This window comes from Oncorhynchus keta, chromosome 27 (genome assembly GCF_023373465.1).
Source record: "Oncorhynchus keta strain PuntledgeMale-10-30-2019 chromosome 27, Oket_V2, whole genome shotgun sequence".
NCBI lineage: Eukaryota > Metazoa > Chordata > Actinopteri > Salmoniformes > Salmonidae > Oncorhynchus > Oncorhynchus keta.
The window spans coordinates 13513581-13535661 of NC_068447.1; the positions used below are offsets into that span (position 1 = coordinate 13513581).

The window sequence follows — 22081 nt, forward strand, 5'->3', positions numbered from 1 at the left end:
TGTGTGATAAGTTTGTCTCTCCTCATTTGATGGTAAAGAAATGAACCACCACACACCCGCATTACCTTCATTGTAGTTTTCCTTACAAATAATAACTTTGGACATGTGTGCGTAAATCATGTTGTCATTTCTACTGTAGCGCACTGAATGTAGGTATGACGCATCATGCATTTTCTGCTTTATTCACGTTTTTCAAGTACTGGTGGCACATCATGAATTCAAATTCTTGCGTAGTGTAACGGTTGTCTTTCTCTGACGAGGAGGAGTAGTAGGAAGGATCGGAGGACCAATGCGCAGCGTGGTAAGTGTCCATAATATTTCATAAGAATCATGACCACTGAACAAATCAATAAACTACATGTGAAATAACTAACCGAAACAGTTCCGTGTGGAACACACAGACACAGACAATAACACCCACCAAACACAAGTGGGAAAAGGCTACTTAAGCATGATTCTCAATCAGAGACAACTAACGACACCTGCCTCTGATTGAGAACCATACCAGGCCAAACGCAAACACAACATCGAAAACGGAACATAGACAAACCCACCCAACTCACGCCCCGACCATACTAAAACAAAGACATAATAAAAGAACTAAGGTCAGAACGTGACACGTAGATTGTAATGGACACCTATGATGTGTGTAAAATACTTTGTTAACGTTTTATTGTGCTTTGAAGGCAACTGGGAATTCGGAAAAACACATGGTCAAATCATGATGTCAGTGATCTTCAGGTCGGATAGTCGGAGCTCTAGAAAGAGGCCAGAGTTTCCGAGTTGGATGACAGTTCAAAAATATGTTTTTTCAGAATTCCCAGTTGTCTTGAATGCACTAAAGCCAGAAGTCTGAGATTTCCAAGATCCCAGCTAACCAGTTCCGAGTTGTTTTGAACACACTAAAGTCAGAAGTCTGAGACTTCCGAGTTCCCAGCTCCGAGTTCCCAGCTCCGAGTTCCCAGCTCCGAGTTCCCAGTTGTTTTAAACACGGCATCAGATTGTAACTATGGTATGTCAGGGTTACTAGATCAGACCCCCCTTCCTGGGGTTTTATTTGAATATATATATTTTTTATTTAGCTTATAAACTTCTCCTTTGCTTGCCCCCCATATATTGATAAATCCCCGCCATAGTAATATTTGCCCCCCACTAATTAAATTAACCCTGCCACCAACCCCCCTAAAGTGGTTTCATCCATATCTGACAATCCTGTTTAGCTTCCGCACTACAGTTAGGCTAGGCAGTAGGCTTGTATTTGGGGTGATGATCTGTGAGGTGATATATGATTTTATTTGCTTTGTGATTTGTCAAAAACTGTAAACAACTTGTCAAGTCATTTGCTTCGGTTCCTGTATTCACTGTAACAAGTACATCGAAGATTTGTAATATGCTGAAAAGTGGCCAAACTAAGTTAATATTTTTCATGCAATGGGAGCTGCCATCTTTAACTTTGTTTTTGTTTATTTGCATCTTATAGTGAATGGCGTTCTGGGATCAGGAAGTTCTCGCTTGTCAAACATAAACAAACATGGCTGCCACCATAATAAATGTAGCTGCTGTTAGCTTAGCTGACACGCATCTCTTTTCTAAACAATATTACATTTCTTCCTTGTGCTCACCAGAGATGTGGTACATATTAAACAAGTCTAGCTGTCAGGTCGCTAACTTATGTTTTATGTCAGCGGAACCTATTATTTAGACTGATTTATGGAATGAGTTTGGCTGTGGATGTTTGGATGATGAAGTTCACATTTATCTTTTACAATAAAAAATGAAATTGAGGAATAAAGTTGTGAAGACCTTTATTTCCCATCAGTACAAAACATTATTTTGATTATTTTCAGACAACAATGCTGATTAGACACGTTTGTTGCATCATATTTTCTGTTGCTACTGTTCCAATCACATATTTGCGATGGTACGTCCTTTTAGCTAACCCTTCCCATAACCCTAACCTAAACCCTTTAACCTAACTCCTAAACTTAACCCTAATCTTAACCCCTAACCTAGCTAATGTTAGCCACCTAGCTAGATGCATGATTCTCGTAAAAACTCGTAACATATTGTACGTTTTTAAAATTTGTAACATATAATACGAATTGTAATTCGTAACATATCATACAAAATGGGTGCTGGACATCCACAAATGAATACATACCATACAAAAAGTAACATATACTAAATGGAGTGTCTCGATTTGCGTATAGAATAATACGAAATGCTCTGACACCAGGTTGCACAGCCACCGGCCTCCCCATTACACCAATCAAAAGGCACCTGTGATGAGATAAAGAAACATTTCACAGCAGTTTGCTCCACCTACTTTGTCCAAGGCCAACAAAGCTGTCTATGAAAATTACAGCAACTGGCCACGGCAGGCTAGTGATATCAGAGCTGTTGTTTTGAATATCTAGTGGAAGAGGTTAGCTGGTTGACATTTCAGCAGTTAGTTCCACAAACTGCAGGGTCTTAGTTAATTGCCTTTTAATTTATATATTAATTGGAGTGTAATTAAATGCAATAAAATGAATAGTTTTAACATTAACATCCATAAGTTTAAATATTCAATTAACTTCAGTAACTCGTATTATTTAATTTCAGATTGATCAGAAGATCTATTTACTATGAACGAGGTAGTGATAAACCATGAACCATTTTGTCATGACTGCAGCCTCAGTGCTGTTAGACAAACCACATAACGTAACGCCATACACTGTCATTATCTTTAAGCGCATGCTTTATGCAATCAAAAAAGCTAAGTCAAATTGAAATCCGTGCCAAAATACAGAGGCTGCAGAGATTGCTGTAAAATTAATTCCAAGTGTGCACTATGGATGCTCTGAAGTGGCAAAAAGCAAGCCCAGAATGAAAATGTTATCCCCTCGTTTAGATATTGGTATGTACTCTGTTCTATTTCTGTTTATATGCAACCCCCCCTTTTCGTGATATCCAATTGATAGTTACAGTCTTGTTCCATCGCTACAACTCCCATACGGACTCGGGAGAGGAGAAGGTAGAGAGCAGTTCATCCTCGGAAACACAACCTCGCCAAGCTGCACTGCTTCTTGATTTGACTTGGAAGCCAGCCGCATCAATGTGTCGAATGAAACACTGTACACCTGACGACCGTGTCAGCGTGCATGCACCTGGCCCACCACAGGAGACGCTAGAGCGCGATGACACAAGGACATCACGGCTGGCCAAACCCTCCCCTAACCCGAACGACACTGGGTCAATTGTACGCCGCCTCGTGGGTCTTCCAGTCGCTGCCGGCTGGGGCACAGCCTGGGATCAAACCAGGATCTCCCTGCATCTTTTTTTAATCATGCATCCCTACCTTTACAAGAGCTCCCTACTAGAGTGGGAGGCTGCGTGTGATGTTTACATATAACACTAGAATCACCACTTAAAAAGGAATCCCGCTGGGTATATCCTCAGTCCTGGGACCTCACTGGGCACGGAACAACTCCTGATATCGCACGTAATGCTCTGAACGGGTTACGGGATGCTGTTGTACTGCACGTGTCTGCCGTAAAGGGACAACATATATCAGTATTTTCATAAGAAACACCATAGCTGGTCATGGGAATCTTTTTTTGTAGGTGTAACAGGCTGTGTGTCACAGAATCATTTGTGTTTGCCTGAGAGAATGTGATGTGATGGTAAATGGCTTTTTATGCTGTGTATCAAACTATAGCTGTTCAAAAACATACAGTTTAGTACACAACACCAAAGCAATCTCCTATGTCTTGAACACCTGATCCTGTTTCCAGTCAGTCCGTGTTTACACGGACTAAGATTCATTTATTGTTCTTTTTCACAGTATTGTCAACTCTTACCTACAGTATGTGCATGTCCCTTCACTGTTTTCACTTCTCTACACTGTAATCGTTTTTGGAGCATTGTAAACCTTGAAAATATGTAGGAAAAACCATATACTATATAATTACCATCAATTGAATAATTTCATGTGAAATGTTGTATAAACACGACAGGATCAATAAAGCCAATAATTGGATCTCATTACAAAACAACACAATACTGACATCACAGTATATGTTATTATAGCAGTGCATTTTCATTTTTGTCAAAGGTGAATTACATCATAAAAACAATCAGACATTTTAATCACATAATCAGGGCCAGTATTCTTAATTATATATTTTATCTCATCATCATCTCAAATGTCTTAATTTTTAAAGTTTAAGACTGATTTTTAACTTTACACTGGATATTCAGTTTTTTCCACCTATTGATACTATTCTTTCATTCCAGTCACCAAATCCCAAACATGATTTCATAGATAAAAAAACAAAACACTAAACAGACATGTTTTAAACAAGACAGACAAGCTATTAACTACTACATTCATACATTATAATCCTTAACATTAAACAACTTCTAAAGGAAGAAAAATATTATTATTGATGTAAGATCATAAAAATTAAGTTGAAGATCAGAATAAAAACAACATCATTTTTTTGCACAATGCGACTGCAATTAAAAATACAAAATGTTTAAAATGTTACGTTTATAAATGGTAAAAGTAGTAATTTAAAAAGAAAAGTACAATAAAAAAGATTGAAAAACAGCTGTTGGCTATGAGCTTTGATGCATTCACTAAAAGCAGTTCATTTTGCAGGTATTCATGGAAGGAAACATCACATTTCAAGATCCGGTTTCATGAATACATGTGTTGTGGTGAGACAGACACTATTGATTCCGTGTCAATCAGTTCTGTTTTACAGGCCATGGCACAACAAACTAATCAAAACAGATTTTTTTTTTAAGCAATTATCAAATGTCAGACAAAAAAAAGTCAAGAAATTTGAATAATTGTATCTTTAAATATAAAAAAGAAATACCGATATTATATGAAGGAATGTGAGTTTTTTTTTACGCAGGCAGCTTTTCCCCTCCAACTTTGGGATCCTGTAGACCAATGAGACAATCAAAATGAGAGACACACTGGGTTATTTAATACCCTTCAGATGACATTTGATGTGGTAATGTGTGTTTTTGCTATTTTGTCAAATTCAATCAACCAAACAGTAGTAATTTTACATGACATGATTAAAATGATAAATTACTGGCTAATTCCTTCATAAAGTAGAAACAATTATGTATATCATTCAATGATGCATAGTGTCAATATAAACCATATCATCAAAACACCATAATCACCTCTCATAGTTCTGTTACACAACAGATCGTGTCAAGCCTCCACGTTGCTCACTTCTGACCATCAGGCTCCAGGTAATCCTCGTCATCATGGATCGCCAGGCATTTGGGCTTGGGTCTCTCATGGACCTCTGCAATCTCCTCTCTGGTCTCAGCTGGCGTGATCATTGACACCACATCATCATAGCTCTCCTGTTGATCTTCCTCCACCTCGTAGGTAGCATGTTCTGTAAAAAATGTGGTACAGAGCAACACATTAAAATACTATAATCTAAGCTATTTAGCAGCCGCTTTGTATCCAAAGCGACTTGTAGTCATGCATGCATACATTTTTCTTATGTGTGACCTCAGTGGGAAACAATCCCAAGACCGTCAGTGTTGTAAGCACCATTCTCTACCGACGGAGCCACACAGGACCAAAGACACAACACATTCATGTATGCATGTATGTAACTGAGCTGGACCTTTATATTACCGTGGGTAGCAGAAGGTCCAGCACCTGGGCCTGGGCTACTGGTTCCATCTTCTCCACTGGATGCTGGTTGAGCTGGGACATTCTCCTCCTCAGCAATGTCATCATAAGACAGGGACGACGCAGTACTTTGCCGACCATTCTCTTTGTCTCCGCCACTCTCTGATTCTGTAGGCACGGAGATACAGAGAGGGATGTGATGGTACAGCAACGCAGCACTTCAGGTTAACATTTTTAGCAAATGTATTACAAATAAAAAACTGAAATATCACATTGACATAAGTATTCAGACCCTTTACTCAGTACTTTGTTGAAGTACCTTTGGCAGCGATTACAGCATGGAGTCTTCTTGGGTATGACGCTACAAGCTTGGCACACCTGTATTTGGGGAGTTTCTGCCATTCTTCTCTGCAGATCCTCTCAAGTTATTTCAGGGTGGATGGGGAGAGTCGCTGCACAGCTATATTCAGGTCTCTGCAGAGATGTTCAATCGGGTTAAAGTCTGGGCTCTGGCTGGCTACTCAAGGACCTTCAGAGACTTGTCCCGAATCCACTCCTATGTTGTCTTGGATGTGTGCTTAGGGTCGTTGTCCTGTTGGAAGGTGAACCTTCGCCCCAGTCTGAGGTCCTCAGTGCTCTGTAACAGGTTTTCATCAAGGATCTCTCTGTACTTTGCTCCGTTCATCTTTCCCTCGATCCTGACTAGTCCCAGTCCCTGCCGCTGAAAAACATCCCCACAGCATGATGCTGCCACCACCATGCTTCACCGTAGGGATGGTGCCAGGTTTCCTCCAGACGTGACGCTTGGCATTCAGGCCAAAGAGTTCAAACTTGGTTTCATCAGACCAGAGAATCTTGTTTCTCATGGTCTGAGAGTCTTTAGGTGCCTTTTGGCAAACTCCAAGCCGGCTGTCATGTGACTTTTACTGAGGAGTGGCTTCCCTCTGTCCACTCTACCAAAGAGGCCTGATTGGTGGAGTGCTGCAGAGATGGTTGTCCTTCTGAAAGGTTCTCTCATCTCCACAGAGGAACGATAGAGCTCTGTCAGAGTCACCATCAGGTTCTTGTTCAACTCCCTGACCAAGGCCCTTCTCCCCCGATTGCTCAGTTTGGCCGGGCGGCCAGCTCTAGGAAGAGTCTTGGTGGTTCTAAACATATTCCATTTAAGAACAATGAAGGCCACAGTGTTCTTGGGGACCTTCAATGCTGCAGCAATGTTTTGGTACCCTTCCCCAGATCTGTGCCTCAACACAATCCTGTCTCAGAGACAATCCTCTACAGACAATTCCATTGACCTCATGGTTTGGTTTTTGCTCTGACATACACTGCCAACTGTGGGCCCTTATATATACAGGTGTGTGTCTTTCCAAATCATGTCCAATCAACTGGATTTACCACAGGTTGTAGAAACACCTCAAGGATGATCAATGGAAACAGGATACACCTGAGCTCAATTTTGTGTCTCATAGCAAAGGGTCTGAATACTTATAAATAAAGGTATTTCTGATTTTTAAGTTGAATAATTTTGCAAACATTTCTAAAAACCTGTTTTCGCTTTGTCATTATGTGTTATTGTGCGTAGATGATGATTTGAGGATTTTTTAGAACAAGGCTGTAACTTAACAAAATGTGAAGAAGTCAAGAAGTCTGAATACTTTCCAAAGGCACTGTATATCTGTCATTCGACAAGGTTCTCTCTCTGCTACACTAAGCACTGAATTTATATACTATATAATGTTTTGTTGATATTATATATATATACTATATAATGTTTTGTTGATATTATATATATATATATATATATATATATATATATATATATATATATATATGGACTCACCGTGGCTTTTCAAATTTCTCATTTCCATTGGTCCAAATAGTTCACTTCCGTTGGTTTCCACGTCCTCATAGTCTCCACTCTCAAAAGCAGACACTTTTCTCATTGAGAATCTCGCTGGATCCAGAATATTACACTAATTAAAACATGTTCAGTCTCTCCAAAGCATACATATTAAGAACATATATTTAAATGCATTCAAGTTGTTGTTTTCACATATTCCATAACATTTGATTCAATGTGTTGTTGTTTCTAGTTTAGACCATGTTGTCAAAGTACTCACTGAATGCCTTCTAGTGGTGGCTCAATTGTACAAATGCATTTGAAATGTGTTTAGGACATAGAGATAGATAGAGGACTCATCAAGAATATAACCTATTTTAGTATGGACATTGCCGTTGAGGGCTTCCACCATTTTAAAGTAGTCAACTGGGTGGGGATTCCTATAAATTGGGAGCAATCAGCCAATGAAGAAGAAGACAATTGAATACTTTAAAATTGAGATAGCCTCAATGGCGCTGCCATGCCGCCACAGACGCTATAATGGCAAAGATACAACGACGAGTCTTATATCTATGGTTAGGATCTATACCACTTTGGGGATAATTTCCTAATTGTGACAAAACTACACAGATACACAAATTATTACAAATGTGTCCTTCAATTTGGCTATTTTACTGTAAGTGGCTTTAGTTGGTAAATCGCTACAGTCTTATTATCAGCCGTTGAAATTGCACTTACACTTGAACCTGGTTACAAATCGTCTTCGCATGAAGAGACAGAGGGCAACGACCATGACCAGAGACAACAGTCCGAGGGAAAGACCAACATACCTGTTGATGGGGATCGGTGGAATGGGCACTTTGATTGGATAACCTGAAATCATATTACGTGATTGGGGAGAAATATTGTAATTTAAGACATAGACTGTACACATTTTGTCCATCGAAGATTTTAGAGAAAGAGTGTTTTGAGTTTTACTAAGATGGCAAAAGCAATTCTGAAAAATGAGAGAAATATTTTGCCCTTCTATAGCTAGTTAGAGCTCCAGAGTCAGCAACATATCTGAAAACAAGGTTACCTCCTACATCGCGCTATAGCTACTTACAACCTGAAACATTGGAAATGAGCACTTTGAACAACTAATGGTGGTGTGGTCATTGCAGTACCTTCACAGTAGATTACACCAGGTGTTTTACATTCATTCTTCTTGATGACGCAGTGCTGTAAATTGCGATTCTCATTGGAACATTTGAGAGATGTCTCTGGTATTATTTTTCCTTCTTTTTCCTCTTCTGACTGTTCAATCTGATCCGGTTGGAGAGTTTGAGGAATGCCACATCCTAGCTCTTTGCAAAGTAATCGACCTTGTGAGAACAAATTCGGTAGACATACCGACTCCCAGGTGCCTCGATACAATACCTTAATGTTCCCTCCACATTTCTGAGTTGAATTGAATTTCACACCACCTGAAAAATAAATTATAAAGCTACACAATTTACTGCACTGCTAACCTCTGTTATGGAAACATCACTACTGCATTAATGACACCATTAGTTATCGCTTGTCATCTACACGTCTTCAAAGTTAATATTGAACTCTTACCTGCACAGGACACAGAAACCAATCCTCTACCACACCTTCCTCTTTTTGTTTTGCACTGTCCGAGATAGGACTCCGATCCAATGCAGCTGACGAAATGTGCATCACCTCGACTTCCTTTGTCGATTTCTTCGAATGAGATGCTGTTGCTACACTGCTGCTCTTGACATACTATTTTGGAGTGACTCTCACTCCAGTTATCATAACACACTGGCAAGTTATTTAGCATCACCTTCCCAGAGCAGTTACCTGTTTCCCCCAGGCTTGCTGTGAGATTATCTATGGGGAAACATAGGTGTAAGAACATATAGGAGCCTCAGTCCTTCAGCAGTAACATCACTAATCTTGGCAACTTAAATACCACAACATTTATATGGTATTATAAACTGGGTGGTTCAAGCCCTGAATGCTGATTGGCTGACAGCCGTGGTATATCAGACCATACTATGACAAAATATGTATTTTTGCTGCTCTAATTAAGTTGGTAACCAGTTTATAATAGCAATAAGGCACCTCAGGGGTTTGTGTTATATGGCCAGTATACCACGGCTAAGGGTTTTGTACAGGCACTCCTCGATGCGTCGTGCCTAAGAACAGCCTTTAGCTGTGGTATATTGGCCATATACCGCACCCCCTTCGGGCCTTATTGCTTAAATATACAGTACATTCAGGAATATATTAGGTACGTCCCAATAATATCTCCCTACTTCATGTTGGAAGTTTCATGATTTTCCTTTCAAATCAGTGAAGGGGAGTGAACAAGTGCACACTTTGGAATGAAGGGGAGATATTTGGGACATCGCCCCTGTGTTCATAGATATAGGGTGTCACGTGGGGCCTAAGGCTCATTGTGTATATGTTTCTACAGTGACTAATGTTGTCATTTTGGAATAAAGATATGCACAGGCAAAAATCACACCATTATCAGTGAGAGTATTTGGAATTATTTGTCTTGTACAATTATTTGATCAGTATCTTACCTTGGCACTGTAAGTAGATCGACTGGTTTAGAGAGGGCCTGTCGTTTAGTTCACAGTCCCAGATGCTGTTTCTCTCCCCTTTACAGCTGTACTTCTTCCCCCACAAAAGATCATGACAATCTGCCTTTTCCTTAGCAGTATGTTTTATGTAGGCTCCACAGCCCAAGTCTTTGCACAAAACCTTGCTCTCTGTCTCAGTCCAACCATCGCTGCTGACAGCCCGACTGTCTGCTTCACTGTACACAAACGCGTACCCTTCACAAGTCCCGTTCCCTAGCTTCAACATCATTCTCCTCCATTCTGTGAAATAACACAAGGCACAGTGAAGGTTGGGCCAAGTTAAACACAGCAAAGCATGTGCAGCAGGTAGCCTAGCAGTTAAGAGCATTGGGCCAGTAACTGAAAGGTTGCTGGTTCAAATCCTAGAGCTGACTAGTTGAAAAATCTGTGGATTTGCCCTTGAGCAAGATACTTGATCCAAATTGCTCTGCATAAGTGTATCTGCTAAATGACTAAACTGCAAAGATAAGTGAGGAAACCCTCAGGCAAATACAGTTTTAAGAATGCAAGGGCCCCAAACTATACTTTTTACAAAAGACAAACTAGTTATTTTGTACATAATGACTTTCATATGGAGATTGTAAATAGTAAAAAAAAGTATAGCTATTATTGTAAACTTTCTACAATATATTGTCTTATTTTGACTCCGGTGTTGAAAACATAGAAACAAACAAAATACCAGAGCATTGGAGACCACCGAGGGCACATTGTTGGTTGTTGGTCTTAGTAACTGTAACTGTGCACTCTGCTGAAGAATTGCTGTTTGCACTACAGGTGAGGCCTGACACAACAGCCCCACTGTTTGCAGATGAAGGGCCAAAGAACGAGAGAGGTTTGACACCATGTCCACAACCCTGCTCTCGGCAGATAGTGTTTTGGACATCTTTGTTGTTGAGGGCAGTCTTACAGACAGGGCTCCAATTTCCTTGGTAGAACACCTGTACGTTACCCGAGCATCTCTCTCTATGCTCCATTAGCCTGGCCTTGACACTTCCTGCATTGGAATAATGACATCAATTTTTTTTAAACAATCATGCATTAGCAAAATATTTCGAGAATAAAATGACAAAAATATGGATTTAATGGAAAACAGGGACTGTTACATGATAATACCTGAGCAAACAACATAGGCTGGCTTGTCCTTACAGTAAGACTGGTCAACGTTTTTGACCATGTTGCACTGACTGATGTTAGTTGTCTGCTGGGTTCTGTGCACACTGCTGATGGTGATTTTGTCTAAAGCTGATTGTGATTTTCTCAGGTAGGACAGAGGATAGATGGCTGATCCACAATCCAAGTCTTTACACAACATGTCAGACTTCTTATCCGTCCAGGCATCCTCACAAACACCTCCACACGCTCCGTCGAGGCACACCTCCACCTTTCCCCAGCATTCTCCCTCGTCTTTAGTGTGAACTTTCAGGCGTACTGTTTTACTACCTTTCAGGGCAAAGCCCGAGATAAGGAGGAACACCATGAAGACCTACTATTAGTATTATTATCAAATTATTACCATCACCTTTTATCATCATATACAGTTATTCTCCTTTGAAAAATAAAAGAATCAACCATTATGAATAAAGAGAGAGAGAGAGAGGAATGGGATGGAATGGGATGGAATGGAATGGAATGGGATGGAATGGGATGGAATGGAATGGGATGGAATGGGATGGAATGGAATGGAATGGAATGGAATGGAATGGAATGGGATGTCAAATGTTTTTGTCAATAGAATGCTGTGTACCTGAGCAGACGACAGAGACTATACTGTGGTTTGACAGATGCTCACTCCGCTCGCAGTCAAAAAGGGATTTTTTCCTTTCCAGGCAGTTGTAAGAGTATTTCCACAAATCAGTGGTTCCACTAGTGGATTCAAAGGTAAATGAGGTAGCATCCCCACAGTCCATCTGTTGACACACCACCATGGCAGTTTGACGATCAAAAGTGGCATTAGACCCAGACAGCCAGTAAGTCTTCCCAGCTTGCTCTATGCCCACCTCGCCAGAGCAGTCCCCCGTCAGAAACACCACCGCATGCTCTAAACAATCAGAAGAGAGGCAGGGGGAAAGTTACACCAGTCAGTAAAACACATGTAATCCTAAACAAACCATATTCAACTGCAGTATCAAAGCAGAAAATAGTTATATTTGGGTAAAAGTGTACCTTTGATTAAAACAAACTTGCCATAACAAACTGTAAAGTTTAATATGCACAAAAAGGAAAAAAACAGATACCTTGGCAGATTAACATCTTGTTTGTATCCTGTTGTTGTGGCTGTTTCTTGGTTGACTTGATACAGTTAGAGATAGATTTAGAGTTACTATTACAGATCACCTCATTGTTCAATACTTGACTTGTTCCTTGAATGAAGGAATCAGTATTAGCCAAAGCATCACCACAACTCATTTGATTGCAAATCACTTTGGAGTTTTCCTTCTTCCAGTTGCTTTCACGGACGCTCTTCCACACCCCTTCATGCTGAATCTCTACTCTTCCAGCACACCTCCCAGGGCCATCTGACAAACGCACTTTCACACTACCTGGAGAACAATGTCAGGGGAAAAGAGTATGAAAAACGGTTTATATTATTCCAAGTATTAATAAACCTACAATTTAGCACATTACAAAATGCGAAAATTATAAGCCAATGAGAAAGAAGATAAAGGCGGCACACTGCTCTTGCTAGTATCACTGCTCCTAGAGGGCCTTGAGGCCGATACGTCAAGCTGAATAAAGAGCAGTGATACTAGCAAGAGCAGTGTGCGTCCTTCTTCTTTTCTCATCTTATTCGGCTGTTACCATGCACCTGCTACTAAGATAGCTCAGATGTGCCTTTTGAAGATTAGAAACCAAAATTCTACTTTTTTAGATATAGCATTTTAAATGAACAAAACAGTGGTAATAGTTTTCCACATATTTTTCATGTTGTTGTAATTCTATAAACAATGCTGAAAACAATCCAACTGCTCTCACGTTTTCTGTGTTGTGTAATGTATAGTACCTGAGCAGATGACACTGGCTTTCCTGCATGAGGTTGGGTTCTTATAGTGCATGGCCAGACAGTGCCACAGTGAAGCCTCAGAGTCTTTGCAATCTACTAGGTCATGCTTTCCATCTTTCTGGATTTTACTCCCAGAGCCGACTAACACAACCTCTCCACAACCCAACTCTCGGCACACGACTCGTCCATCCTTCTCATCCCAATTAGTAGAACACACAGCCTCCAGGGTGCCAGAGTGGTTGAAGTGTACTGACCCAAAACAATGATTGACATTCTGGCTTTGGTCATCTTTCAACAGGGATATGTTGACTTTGTCTGAAACACATTGAACAATAATTCTCAAAAACTTCTAGAAAGATATTCTTTTCTTTTTCCCCCATGCACAACAAACAGAAACATGCAGCATTTGGTCATCAAATAAATTAAATACATACACTAAATAAGTTTAACTCTGATAGCCTTTTCCCTTTTTAAAATGTCCTATTTAAAGCTTTGCTCGTGATTCAAAACCTTAGAACATTTGTGATTTTTGCACATTTTTGCAGACACTGTAGCGCTGTCTCAAAGAATGAAAATTTGACCCCTTAGAGAGCTTTACCTGTACAATCCAGTGAGATGTTTTTGGAACTGTCACAGACCATGTTTTCCTGACTGTGACTTTTGCCACACCGCATGTGTGAACACAGATCATCACTTGATTTGTTCAGCTTGTATTGGCTTTGGCATACAGGTTTCCAAACACCTTCATCCTCTTCCACTTCCAACTGTCCAGAACAGACATTGCTTCCACCTTGTAAACGAAAGTTGTGATGATCTGTTGGACATAAATCATACATTTTTTTTTGTAATTACACTTACAAAGGTAACAGTAAACGTTCCACTTTTATAAAATTAGTTGACATAGACAGTATATGTTGTTAAATTAGTCTTATCAGAAGGTGATCATAGTGCACAGGCAGATATCGGAACTTTGATACATTGACATTTGACTCATTTAGCAGATGCTCTTATCCAGAGTGACTTACAATCAGTTAGTGCATTCATCTTCAGATATCTAGGTGGGACAACCACATATCACAGTCACAGTATAAGAATATTTTGAAGATAAATGCACAATGCGGAGGACGAGAGGACTGGGATTAACGATCAATAGGAGTTGGTTTTCAGTTCAACATCTGTTTAGAATCTGTGTGCTGTCAGTCCTGAGAGCCACGTGTGCTACATTCTGTACATTGAGTCTGTACATTGAGTCTGGGGCAGGATACTTGGTATTTGGCCATTGGCCAATTGTCCTGCAAGGACATCTCATTGGTCAACCCCAGACTAGGGTGGAGGGTTATAAATGGCATCCTGTTCCTTTGTTGGGTGGAGAAAAGCTCAGGACAGGGAGATTGACCATCTACCTCCCAGCATAACATATTGATTTGTCCTTCTCAAATAAACCTATTTTTCTCCCCCTCATTTGCTTTGGAGTTTGTGTTATTGAAGAATAAATTGCCAACAACAGTAAGTACACTTTTCCTCAATAAAGTAGTTATCAGAGTCAAAGCTAGAAATTAGGGGGGTGGAGGGGAATCAAGTGCAAGTGTTGGTTCAGGACACCAGAGGTGGCAAAACAAAGTGCTAGGGTTGGGGTGTAAGGTTGGAGCATAGCCTAAAGGTAGGGGGCAGTTCCCCTTGCTGCTCTGTAGGCAAGCACCATGGTCTTGTAGTTGATGTGACCTTCGACTGGACTTTAGCCAACTAGCTACAATTCGTAACATATCATGCGTTTGGTAAATTCGTACCATATAATACAAATTGTAATACGTAACATATCATACGAAATGGGTGACGGATATCCACAAATTAATACATACCGTACGAAACGTAAGATATCAGACTAAACGGAGTGTCACGGATTTTACGTACAGAATAATACGAAATGCTGTGAGACCAGGTTGTTCCACTAAGACCTCCACTAACTTTAACTACTCAGTGGGCATAGAACTGCAAAACCTTATGAATGTAACCCCAAAAGTGAATGGTGAAATCTGCAAACAGTTAGACACTAAAGCACCTTAATGCATCACATATACAGTGTAAGAATTATATGAAACTATTGAGATTAGAAGATAGTGGTTGTAAGATCAATGACTGTTAGCAGTGAATGTGGTGAGGTGAATATGAAATACTTGCCTGAGCAAATCACGGAGACAGGTTCTGTACATACCACTTTAGGACTGGTTATACATTGCCAGATATGTTTCTGATGCTCTGTGTTGCTGCAATGTGTAGGTTTGAGGACCACATGATTCTCAATTTGTGAGAACATTCTGGCTGATGGGAGACCTTTAGATTGGCCACATTTGAGATGTTCACACACAATATCAGCCTGCTTTTTATCTGAGCCAGAGGTAAAGAACAGACATGTGTTACGACCCAAGGGTGAAATTGTGCTGTAGATATTGGGGAAGATGAACAGTAGATGAGGGTCCTGGGTATCTCCCCGGAATTGGTTTTGACAATTTAAAACACATTTTCTGCAATTATGCAAATGCACCTAACCCCCAAAAAATAAAATACAATTTTGCCTATTGTTTTCACTGCTCACACAGTCTAGCCATACTTCTTGAAATACATTTTTATAAAATAAAGAATAAATATCTTCAAAGGAAACATCCTGGATAATTGACACATTTGTAGTTTTGCTATTCACTACCTAAAACAAAATGTGGATAGTGATTGCTTGCACAACCTAATTAAGCATATAAAGTAAGTTCTAATGAAAGTTAATTGTTATCAAATGATATAAAGTATAATTAGATTGTATATTAACAAAAAATGTCATGGGTCCCAAATTGTAAAGTAATTTATAATAACACAAGATCATTATTATTATTATATTATATTATTATCAGCCTAAAAACGATGAATGAATATTTCACCCATGAGAATGGTAAAACTAAAAGTAAAAAGTATAGTATGTATTGCTACCATTAGAAATGAAGTCAACAAGACGTAGCTCTTACCCCATTTCGGATTACAAAAGTAGCCCGTTTCTTTGGCCTTCCCCATTGACATTTTTTTGTACCTGAGAGTTCCAGCACATCTAAACCCAGGCAAACTCTCAAGCTCAAGCTGAATCTTATCTGGTGATTTAAAAAAATGACTTGTGAGGCTCAAAATGTAATTCAAATGCATAATTTTGTGTTTAACTTATGGAATTAAATAATGCAAATACAACACAAAATAAAATCAATATTTTCAATATTCGAGTTGACAATCAGATGATGTAAAAAGTCATTTTGCTAAATATCAAAGTTAGTAGCACAACTTTTTTAATATCGGTATTTGGTATACCATATAGGCCTTGTGACACAGAAAATATTGAGGAGTCAGTATTAGCCAACAATTAACATAAGTAAATTACCAAACAGCCGAAGAACAACAAGATAGGTGGAGGAAAGGGGAAGAAAGAATGTCTGTCAATGTAGTAAAATATCCCACCTGATAGAGTTACCAAAATACACAACTGAATATGTAAATAACTCAAAAGAAGACTTACCCGAACATGTGATTTTTTTGACTGTATCTTTGGTATTAGAGCTTCTGTTCCACCCAGGAAACATGCAGTCCCATAGATACACCTCGTTTCCATTGCATTCCACCTCGTTCATCCATGTGATAGACCTAACCTTCTTCAACAGAATGTCTTTAGAGCTTATGGATGTCCCACAGCCGATGCTCTTGCAGATGACCTTCTCATTATTCAGCTGCCATTTCTGGTCACCAACAATACCCCATTTCCCATCATGGAAGACTTCAACATAGCCCTCACATGGACCATCCCCACCCTGCAGGATCAACCTGTCTTCCACTGCACAGTAAAATAGATATTATACTAACAACCAGACCTATGGTTTCAATACATGTGTAGATTATATTTGATTTAAATACTCATTTTCTGTGTATTTGAGTATGTTTTAATAATGAGGCCCAAATCAACTACTTCTATTGGAAGTATTTGAAGATATTTTGCAATATTATTTGAAAGTGTTTTCAAATACTTATTTCAAATACTATTTTCAAAAACCTAGGTTAAATGGTTAGGGATGTATTTGAATCTTTTGTCTGCCAATGCTTTTCAAGTCTATTTCCAAAGTGAATTCCAATATTCAACTACTTGTCTCTTAGAATAAACATCTGAATACTTACTTTGAAATGTATTTTAAAGTAATTGATATATTTGAACCCAGGTCTGCTATTAGGTTACTGTAAATGGGAAATCTTAATTTACTAGCTATTTAACCAAAAAATGTTAGCCCCAATTTCTGAATGTGGTAGAAATATGGTACAATGTTCATAATCTGATATGATAGAGGAATATACTCTGTTTGGCTCTGCAGCAGGTATTTGGTATTGTTATTCTTCACAAGACAAAATAGCTTGTTTGATTGCTTGTTAAAAGCATCAAGAACAGGTTAAGATTAGACAACAACAACAAAATAAGCTTTTAAACCAAAATCCAGGACAATAATTGTATAATTATTAATAACATACATTTAAAAATCATACAAAATAATTGATTTACTCATTTAGAACAATGCCTAATGCAGACACATCTGTATGATCTATAATTAACAATTACATTGTAGGCCTATGAAGGGATATTGTATGTATTGTTGGACAATTTACTTCCAGTGTTAACATCTTACAGAAATAATTCAGCTATGGCTAAATATATTGTCACTCTTGCACTTTTCTTAAATAATTCAATTAATTTTTCTAAAATAAGTTGACATTGTGTCAAGAACAGCAACGCTACTGGGTTTTTCCCGCTCAACAGTTTGCCGTCGTGTGTTTCAAGAATGTCCCACCACCCAAACAACATCCAGCCAACTTGATACAACTGTGGAAAACAATGGAGTCAACGTGGGCCAGCATCCCTGTGGAACGCGTTTGACACCTTGTAGAGCCCATGCCCCGACGAATTGAGGCTGTTCTGAGGGCAAAAAGGGTGCAACTCAAAATTAGGAAAGTGATCCTAATATTTTGTACACTCACTGTATGTAGAACCTAGTGTTGTGCCGGAGATATTGAAAATGAGGTTGAAAAGCGGTGAAAATGACCCTAGAGAGATAGGCTTCAAATAGGCTATTGAGAAGGCTCATTATGTTTAACCAATAATAATGCACTAAATCACAGACTAGGCACATCATGACACACATTGAGGTGAAACATTTCAGACAGTAGCCTAGTCGCAAAATATAACTCAATTGATTGAACGTTACATGTATTTCAATATGATTGAACTAGCCTATATAGGCCCATATAGCCTACGTATCTTTTCATGCCTTCATCTCGATTTTTCACTTGAAGCATAATTTTATCCTTCACTTATTTGTAACAATTGCAAATACTTTGTCAACTTTGTAATTGTAGTCAACTTTGTAATTGTAGTCAACTTTGTTCTGAAATGATCGGCAGTCACAGTCACACAGACAGCATAAACATCTGGATTCTATGTTTAGCGGAGATCTTCTGAAAATAAAGTGATGCAGAAGGGCAAAAACAGTATCTAACGATGCCCCCCTGGCCGCTCTACGAATGGTCTGGAGCACTAGTAGATGTGTAAAGGTTTTTAAGAACCATGTTACTAACGAAGGCTTTGGGAAACACCTTGGCTACGAAAAAGACATCGTAAGAAGGTTCTAACGATGATCTTATTAACATTACGAATGCTCTGGGAAACGAGGCCCTGAACTTAACACATTGGCCACTCCAGAACAGTCCAGCGTTTCTTCTTGAACTGTTTCTTCTTGAACCCTTCCAGGGTGCGTTTTGACGTGTGTTTGGTGTCATTGTCCTGCTGGAAGACCCACAGCCTTGTATGGAGACCCAGTTTTTGGACACTGTGATGAACATTTGATTTCAAAACACCTTGATAGTCTGTAGATTTCATGAGGTCTTGCACACATTCAAGGTCCCCAGTAGCAGAGGCAGAAAAGCAGCCCCACAGCCTTATCGAAACTCCCCCATGTTTGCTTGTCGGGAGGGTGTTCTTTTCTTTGAATTCTTCATTTGGTCGTCAGTAAACATAGAGCTGATTTGTATTGCCAAAGAGCTCTGATTTTGTTTCATCTGTCCACATAAAATTAAGGCTTGTTAATGTGAATTCAGTTGGGGTTTCTTGTGTCTCTTTCAGAATTGGGGTATTCCTATGTAAACCAACTTAATGGAGCATTCCAGGAAAATAACACCCTCCCTTACAATCAAACGTGGAGGAGGTTTGATAATGCTGTGTGGTTGCTTTGCTGCCTCTGGTACCGGGGGCAAGGCATCATGAAATCAGCAGATTATCAAGGTGTTTTGGAGTCCAATGTTTAACACAGTGTCCAAAAACTGGGTCTCCGTCAAAGGTTGTGGGTCTTCCAGCAGGACAATGACCCCAAGCACACATCATAAAGCACCCAAGAATGGTTAAAAAAATAAACGCTGTTCTAGAGTGGCCAGCATTGAGTCCAGATCTGAATCCCTGTTCTGAAAAGAGCAGTTGGTGGAATGCACCCCTCAAATATTGCAGAATTGGAGCAGTTTGCAGCTGAAGAGTGGGCCAAAGTTCCAGCAGATCGGTGCAGCAAGTTCATTGATGGCTACAAGTAGTGTTTGTCAGTAGTTATCATGGCCATACAACCAAGTATTAGTTTTCTCAATTAATAAAAAAAAAATTAACTTAAGTTTTAAAACAACTAAAATTGTTCTGCAATGTTGAACATTCAGCAACAATGTTTTTTTCAATTTCAACTGAATTTAGAGGAAATAGGAAATTGTTTAAGAAAGGTGCAAGGGTACCAATATATTTGTCCGGAACTGTAAATGCATGGAGGAAAATTGTTTCAGTTATTTATATTATCTATAACGCACTCCAAGAAGGCTACATATCCCTTAAATAAAGTACATTTCCTATCCTATTGACTTCCATTATTAATCCAAGTTTCTACTTGCCTTGAGTGGAGGACAGGTGTGGGGATGATGCATACCAGAGCAGTAGGAGGAACCACATAGTCACAACAGAACAGAGAGAATGAGGCAGAGAAAAACTACCTTGGTTTATAAGGAAGGGTTGCATTTCCTTAAACTATAAATACAGGTCATCTTTGTCACCACACCTTGAAAACGCCATACAATGTAGCTCCAATAATCCCACTATTTATTACATTACTGTATTCTGAGTTCAAGAAATTACACACTTTGATAAAGCTATATTATATTTGACAGAATAATTTTAAATTGACAAATAAAGTGACATTTTACTGTAGGTGTCCATTGTAAATGAAGAGGCCTTGCATATTGACAAAAAGTAGTCATCCACACTTAGATAAACCATGGTTTTCTTGTGGTCATTTGAATCAGTATTTCATGATAGTAAGATGTAGTTTAGTAGGGTTGATATATTTACAGTAAATGTACATGCATTATTGTCACAGAGTGCTTACAACTGTAAAAATAACTACAAGAGTAGAGGTTATTATCAAGTTTCATACGTCTTAAGAAAAATAATGACATGTGAAAACCCGATATGAACACCAAATGAAACTAATATTAGCCTAAATTACGGTAAACACACACTTCTTGTAACCAATAGAGCGGCAGGAAGCCTGACGGTTAGAGAATTGGGCCAGTAACTGAAAGGTTGCTGCGTTTGAATACCCGAGCCGACAAAAGTGTAAAAACTGTTTAATGTGCCTTTGAGCAAGAAACGTAACCATCATTTTCTCCGGAGGCGCTGTATTACTACGGCTGAACCTGTAAAACAACACATTTCATTGCACCTATTTGGTGTATGTGACAATAAAACATTATTATATATTTTTTTTTTTACATGTAAGGTATCATATGCCATATTTCAACATAAATGAGTTTAACTTGAACAACTATGTTTTTCATGAGCAAACAAAATCATCTGAGACCCTCAGCTAGATGTCATCATGTTAGGCTGTGGCTGTGGCTGAGATAAGAGAAATGCCAGCTAAGTGGAAAGGTTGAGTGTTCTGTGGTTTTGTGGTCTGTCTGCTTACTGAGGGAGATGCAGTTATCTTCTACCATCTCAGAAGAGGAAAGGGTAGGGACACTTTTATTAAGCTCATCATCTTTAGCAGAGGCATTTTCATTCGTACACACAGTTCTTCTACATGTGTAGACGGGGAAATTCTCCATCTCCAAAGAGGACACCTCATCAGACTATGAGGAGGCCTATCAGTCATCCAAGTCTACCTTTTTTTGTGGCAAATATTTAAACATATTTTGTCATTTTTTTGTGGGGGTGGGCGGGGGGTTAATGTTACAATATTTAAATGACCCTCAATCCATATTCTCTTCATATATTTTCAATTCATTATTTCCCACAGAACATAATGAATAGAATACAGACTGATACCTAGTCAGTTGCAAAACTGAATGCGTCTTCTGCATTTAACCCAACCTGAATCAGAGAGGTGCGGGGAGCTGCCTTAATCGACGTCCGCTGCACCCTGGGAGCAGTTGTTGTTGGTGTTAACTGCCTTGCTCAAGGGCAGAACGGCATATTTTTCCACCTTGCCGTCTCAGGGATTCAAACCTACAACCTTCCGGTTACTGAACTAACCCTCTGAACCGCTAGGCTACCTGCTGTACATAACTAAAATGTATTGATCATTTTGATCATATTATAAAGTTGAAGTAATAACACATTTTTAAAAAAGAAGGGGCCTCCACCACCAACCTCCCATCACATTCACCAAACCCCACCCAGCCAACATGCCTCCACCCCAACCTCCCATCACATTCACACAACCCCACCCAGCCAACATGCCTCCACCCCAACCTCCCATCCCATTCACACCCCAACCCCCTCCCAGCCAACATGCCTCCACCCCCAAACCCCCATCCCATTCACACAACCCCACCCAGCCAACATGCCTCCA

General features: G+C 39.4%; 1 protein-coding gene across 2 annotated transcripts; it reads right to left on the reverse strand.

Moving 5' to 3' along the window:
* Nucleotides 1-4008: 4008 nt before the first annotated feature.
* Nucleotides 4009-20203, reverse strand: LOC118359551 (scavenger receptor cysteine-rich type 1 protein M130). 2 transcript variants are annotated; one of them, XM_035738057.2, is made up of 19 exons: nt 20124-20203; nt 16684-16995; nt 16148-16267; nt 15315-15521; nt 13735-13950; nt 13137-13451; nt 12557-12675; nt 12370-12424; nt 11880-12173; nt 11249-11575; nt 10815-11129; nt 10076-10375; nt 9099-9374; nt 8663-8962; nt 8235-8369; nt 7497-7610; nt 5660-5824; nt 5188-5411; nt 4009-4935 (listed from the first exon to the last, which is right to left on the reverse strand). In XM_035738057.2, the coding sequence occupies exons 1-18, from the start codon at nt 20179-20181 to the stop codon at nt 5236-5238; spliced, it is 3804 nt and encodes a 1267-aa protein (XP_035593950.1). In that variant the 5' UTR covers nt 20182-20203; the 3' UTR covers nt 4009-4935; nt 5188-5235. The 2 variants fall into 2 exon arrangements, with proteins under 2 accessions (XP_035593950.1, XP_035593949.1); XM_035738056.2 differs by having other exon boundaries at nt 12370-12675.
* Nucleotides 20204-22081: the final 1878 nt, after the last annotated feature.